The 6000-nt window shown below is 38.9% G+C and overlaps 1 protein-coding gene across 1 annotated transcript in view; it reads right to left on the bottom strand.

Annotated features, from left to right (window-relative positions):
- LOC104530787 (pikachurin-like) overlaps positions 1-6000 on the bottom strand; it is a gene marked incomplete at its 3' end in the record, with an annotated part of 32170 nt that overhangs the window by 16675 nt on the left and 9495 nt on the right. Inside the window, exons 4-5 of the mRNA XM_010175477.1 lie at positions 5511-5628; positions 5111-5246 (exon numbers count right to left, since the gene is read on the bottom strand). Of these exons, the coding sequence (XP_010173779.1) occupies positions 5111-5246; positions 5511-5628 (254 nt within the window). The remainder of the gene's footprint in view (positions 1-5110; positions 5247-5510; positions 5629-6000) is intronic.

Below are 6000 nucleotides of genomic sequence, written 5' to 3'. Positions count from 1 at the left end.
AGAGGGAGATTTATCACTCGACCTTTGCTACTTCTCCAGAACATTCCCTGTGTGAACAAATCGGTACAAGATGAAAAAATGGCAAACAGGTGGGGAGAGGAACATAAAAAACTCAGCTGGTGACGGTGTCCAGGGCCAGCCAGCTCCTTTGTTTCTAAGTTGGGAACATTTTGCTGAAAACTCTCTTCTTTTTGCATAAAATTCAGTTTGGGTCAACTTTTACACTAGAAGGGCTCATTTTGATGACGTTTTTTCCTGTCTTTCTGCAGAGCTACATTCCCTGGACCAGCACACATCTCTCTGTCTCCAGCCAGGACCTCACAGGGCTGCTCCAGATGATGTATCTGTGCACACAGAAATCAGACAACTTCTATGGGCATTTTCTGCTCTTGAAGTTACAGCTGTGCCCTGTCAACTCAGAAAGGCCATGCAGTAAGAATATGGCCAGTGACAAAGAGTATTTTTAAGATAACAAACCTATGGGTAAAGTCAATAGGACTAGTCATATAAACCAAGGGCAGAATTCCACCCCAAACATACCCAAAACATTTGGATCATTGTGTTACATTGTAATCTAGGGACTGACTTAATTTAGGAAACAAAATATTTCTGATACAGAGAACAGCAATCTTATACTCACGCAAACTTCCTCTTAAAATCACCTGGAAACAATTTAAGAGTGAAGCACCTGCTAGCAATCCAATTTTTATAGGGTTTTTGAGTGTTCTTTTGTGCCATGTTTGTACTAATTTCAAATGGCAAATACAGTTCTATCAATTTTTTAAAAATATTCCTACAAATAATAAATATGGCCACAAGTACAATACATTCTTATTTGCTATGGAAAATACTCAATGCACTAAGTAATTATTATCGGTTAGCTTTATTGGGACGCTTTCTATGAACTATATCAACCAATATGCCAGTTCCACTCTGAGGAAAGGAAAAGTAGACAGTTTTCTAACCTCATTCTCTTGTTAAATATTACTCTGTTGCTGTCTCACATTAAGAATTTTCTCCCTATTTTCTGTGTCTTCCACTCCTTTTTCTTCATTAGTTACCTTTTCAAGGATTTAACCCTCACAAATAGTGAAGTAAATGTTGAGGTAGATGTATCTATTTCATGCATTAATCAGGAAAGCAGTATTAAAGGTATTTTTGCTGGGCATTAGGGGGTATCTCCCTGGTCAGATCTGTTGTTTCAGGTTCTTTGCAAATTAAAGCGAATGTGACTGCCTGACTCAGTGCAGCGCCAGGGACTGCTAGTTCAACAGGGAATGGATTCAGAGATACACCTTTTTTCTACGGGGGAGGCTTCAAACTAACCAAGAAACCTGCCCACAACCCAATGCTGAACTTGCTTCAACCTAACATCTCTATACTGATAAATCTCCCCAGTTTTATTGGCAGAACCCAACTAGTTCACTGGAGAAGAAGTTTCATGTAATTATTAAGATATTGAAGAATTTCCCCTGTATGTCAAGATTAATACTGAAAGCTGTTCAGCCCATCTACCTACCAAGGATATGAAAAGAAAGTGACCTATGCCTTTTAAGGGATACACTGCTGAAACACATAGAAGCTAGCTGACTCTGAAAATTTGGATAAGTTAGTCCCCATGTTTAAAAGATCGGGTAGGCGTTGAACAAATTAAAAATTTGAGCATTTGGAGTATTTCAAGTGAAAATATCCAAGACATTTTTAAGAATTGATTTTTATAGTATCTTTAGGAAAAACACCCAAACTAGTATGTTTTAAACCCAGGATCTCGCTTTAAGGGCTTTCATAAGAATAACGTTTGTCATAAAATATTTCTCAGCATAAAGCAACAGACTATTAATATTGAGCCTGCAACCTTCCACAGATTCCATTGGCTATTTTGGATTTAACACATTATTTTACACATTCCCTATGAACTGTGCAGTGAGCAGGGAGACCCACATTAGCCCTCCTGATTTTCAGTATTTAGCCAAGTTGGGATTGTGGTCTCCTTAGCATCCTCTTGTAGCCAACAGCAGAACACAGCCTGAGTTAGCCCAGCCTTTCCTCTATCCGAAACTGCCTGCAACCCTTCACTGCTTGCAGCAAACCAAAAGGTCCCCAGGGAAACCCACACAAGTACCTAAATAAAGGCCCAAATTCAGACCCCAAGTGGAAAGGGATTGCAGGTTAGCACTAGTTCTGATTAGATTCTGGTATGTGCAAGCAATTAATATATTGAATTTTCATGAGGTTTTAATCCCCAATATCACAGTTAAGCAAGTGAAAAGAGTGGTTTTGCCTCATCTCAGTCACCTAGCATGGTTTATCTAGAGTTAAACTAAAAAAACTTTGTTCTAAGGGGACTGAAATTACTTAAACAATGTCATCCTTTTTTAGAGGTTTGAGCTGGACCTAAAAGAAATTACAGATTTGAATAAGAAAGTCATTAATTTTGAAAAAGTACAGGATAATTTTGTAATTTTTGACATAAGAGGACTTAATTCTAAATTTTCTTTCACCATTTTGCTTTGGTTTTACATTGGTTTAATTAAACTACTTTAACTCACATTAGTACATTTTATAGTAATTAAAACTATACACAGACAAAGACAATGAAGCTTAAAGTTAAATCTTTATCTTTAACTGCCATTAGGGCTTATGGCTCATTGAACTTTCTCCAAACATATAATCAAGCTTACAAGTCTAAAAGAGCATAACCCCAAAATTAAAAAAATACACTTCAAGCTTAGCTTCAAACCTCAAACTAAACACTGTAACCAAAACATTGTGCTGCTAGCAAATTCTTTCCCAAAGTCTAAAAACAATGAAATGCCAAAATTTCAATTACTTGCATTTTTTTACTTAAACAGTGAAAGCAGTTTTCCACTCTCTGGCTGAACACAAACATTCAACGGTGCACTTTCAATGTGTCAGATGGAGATGATGGTGCCCACTTCTTCCATTAGCAGGTCCCTGGTGCTATTAAGAGATGTACATAAACCTGTAGGCTCCACTTTCCAGCAAAAGCACGGAAGTGACAGAAGTGCAGTCAATCAGAACCCAACAAAATCCCTTCCCTATCCACCAAGTAAATAAGAAAGAAGAGTTCAGATAATGATTGTGTTTGAAAAATAGATACTGGAGAAATTGCACAGTAATGCTACAGCAGAGTTTACATGATGGCCCTAAGGTATCTTCAGTCCTCATGTTCTGCCTCCCAGCCCAATCAAAGCTGGATGGCTTCCCACTAAATATAGAGCATTAGGGCTCAAATACAAAGTGCAACGTTAAGTTCACAAGTAGGCTTTCAGCCTTGGAATTTTTTTCATTTCATATCTTCTAGATTGTAACTATATTTCAAGCACCGAAAACCAATAGTTCTTTCTGTCTGTTTTAACAACAATTTTTTTTTTTAAAAAAGTAATGATTTTTTCTGAAGAATGATTTTTTGACCTTTACAGTTCAGGGTAGCTGAAGAAGCAATTCTTTCTCCTTACCCAGGAACCTCAACTAAAACCTGTCATCAAGTATTCACCCAAAGGATTAAACTTCCAAAGGCTGAATTTTGTATTCACTGTAAGAGTAAATATAGGGGCAAGAACATGAAAATAAACAGCTTTGTATGCAGATACTAGCTTACACAAGCATATGAGCAATCAGGTATGAATACTTGTTTGTACATGCAGATACAACCACCTCCTCTTGACCCTTCATACGCACCTTATAAAACCAACTTGATTGGCAACTTTTTGCAGTTCAGCTCTATTACTGCAAACTTTAGAGAATTCAACATAGAGAGGAGAGGAGAGGAGAGGAGAGGAGAGGAGAGGAGAAGAGAAGAGAAGAGAAGAGAAGAGAAGAGAAGAGAAGAGAAGAGAAGAGAAGAGAAGAGAAGAGAAGAGAAGAGAAGAGAAGAGAAGAGAAGAGAAGAGAAGAGAAGAGAAGAGAAGAGAAGAGAAGAGAAGAGAAGAGAAGAGAAGAGAAGAGAAGAGAAGAGAAGAGAAGAGAAGAGAAGAGAAGAGAAGAGAAGAGAAGAGAAGAGAAGAGAAGAGAAGAGAAGAGAAGAGAAGAGAAGAGAAGAGAAGAGAAGAGAAGAGAAGAGAAGAGAAGAGAAGAGAAGAGAAGAGAAGAGAAGAGAAGAGAAGAGAAGAGAAGAGAAGAGAAGAGAAGAGAAGAGAAGAGAAGAGAAGAGAAGAGAAGAGAAGAGAAGAGAAGAGAAGAGAAGAGAAGAGAAGAGAAGAGAAGAGAAGAGAAGAGAAGAGAAGAGAAGAGAAGAGAAGAGAAGAGAAGAGAAGAGAAGAGAAGAGAAGAGAAGAGAAGAGAAGAGAAGAGAAGAGAAGAGAAGAGAAGAGAAGAGAAGAGAAGAGAAGAGAAGAGAAGAGAAGAGAAGAGAAGAGAAGAGAAGAGAAGAGAAGAGAAGAGAAGAGAAGAGAAGAGAAGAGAAGAGAAGAGAAGAGAAGAGAAGAGAAGAGAAGAGAAGAGAAGAGAAGAGAAGAGAAGAGAAGAGAAGAGAAGAGAAGAGAAGAGAAGAGAAGAGAAGAGAAGAGAAGAGAAGAGGAGACCCCACCAACACCCTACCTCGACAATAAAAATCTAAACAGAAAGACCAGAATATCACCTAAACTTGATTAACATTAGGATAATAAAGCAAGTCTGAGTACTGCAAGCTAAAGACCCAGAAAACTTTTGTCAGGTAAAACTGCCCAAAGTACTGATTTTGCAGTCCCTGGATTATTTTCTAAGGAAACTGCTCTGCCACACACTCTTTTCCCAGCATGGTTCCATAGTGTTTGATAACAGGAGAACTTTGAAATTTCATTCACCCAAGCCTTTATTAGAAGGAACAGATCAAATCAGATCTTATTTTCTTCAATCAGAAGGGGCAACTTATTGGTGATTTTATAACAACTTAGATTATTTCTGGTTTTGTCTTTAAATTTTCATGGTAATTCAACACACATTGACAGGAAAACTAAGTGTATCATACAGAGTAGGTAAATAAATCATGAGAAGAATCTATATGATGTTTAATAGTGCAGATTGTGTAAAAAAAAACCACAACAACAAATCAAAACAAAAAACCTGCAGTGCACAAACACTGAAATTCAGACTCCCCTGGCAAACTTGCCTGATAAACTCCACTGTGTAATACTGGATGGGAGAACTTCCTTCGCTCACTCCGGGCTTCCAGGATAACGCAACTTCTGAATCAGAAACTACCACAATCTGGGGTTGAAATGGTGGTACAGGGGGCATGCACTTATCTAAGCCAGAAGAAATGCAAAGGAACAGCATCAGAGAAGTGGATGGGCTAAAACACACTTAAACTCAAAACCCACAGACTTGGGAATCAAATTTAGGGGCTTCTCCCTTTACATGTTGCCCCTCTAAAACTCCACACTTACGGAAAAGCAATCATAAAATATTACAATCCTACACATGACAAAGATTTACATGTGAGTGACCTTCCATGTTACAGATGTATGTCCTGTCAGTTTTGCAACAGAGAGCCAAGTATGCAGTGTTACCTTGCGGTAAGGTTGTCACATCTCGGGGCATGCTGGGTCGTCCTTTCCCTGCCCAGCCATATGCTCCAACGCTAACACGGTGTGCAGTGCCTGGCTTCAGATCACCGATAACAACCTCCTACCAGAGACAAGGGAAGATAAGAACATTGTGAAAGCTCTTCCATGTAACTGGTGATGGGGCCGTGAGATAGGATTTGGGAATCTTTTATGGCATTTTTCATGTAACCTCCTGGGAGGATTGTCCCCAGCACAGCTCAAAAGCAACAAACACAAATAGCACCACATGTTTCCCCTCAAGCTGCAGCTTCACCCCCGGGAAATCCATAGAGATGACCTGGACCCATTTCTCAGCCTAACTCCCAAGGTTGCAGATCATTTGCATTCTCTGCCCAGCTTTTTTGCTGGTGAAGTCAAAGTCACATGCTCCTCCCTCCCTTGAGCCAGTTGCTGGCTTTCATTATGAGTCTGGTGCATTTTCTTTTCTTTTTTC

The sequence above is a fragment of the Antrostomus carolinensis genome, unplaced genomic scaffold (assembly GCF_000700745.2).
Source record: "Antrostomus carolinensis isolate BGI_N321 unplaced genomic scaffold, ASM70074v2 scaffold21979, whole genome shotgun sequence".
NCBI classification, from domain to species: Eukaryota; Metazoa; Chordata; class Aves; order Caprimulgiformes; family Caprimulgidae; genus Antrostomus; species Antrostomus carolinensis.
This window is presented reverse-complemented; position numbering and strand designations above follow the sequence as displayed.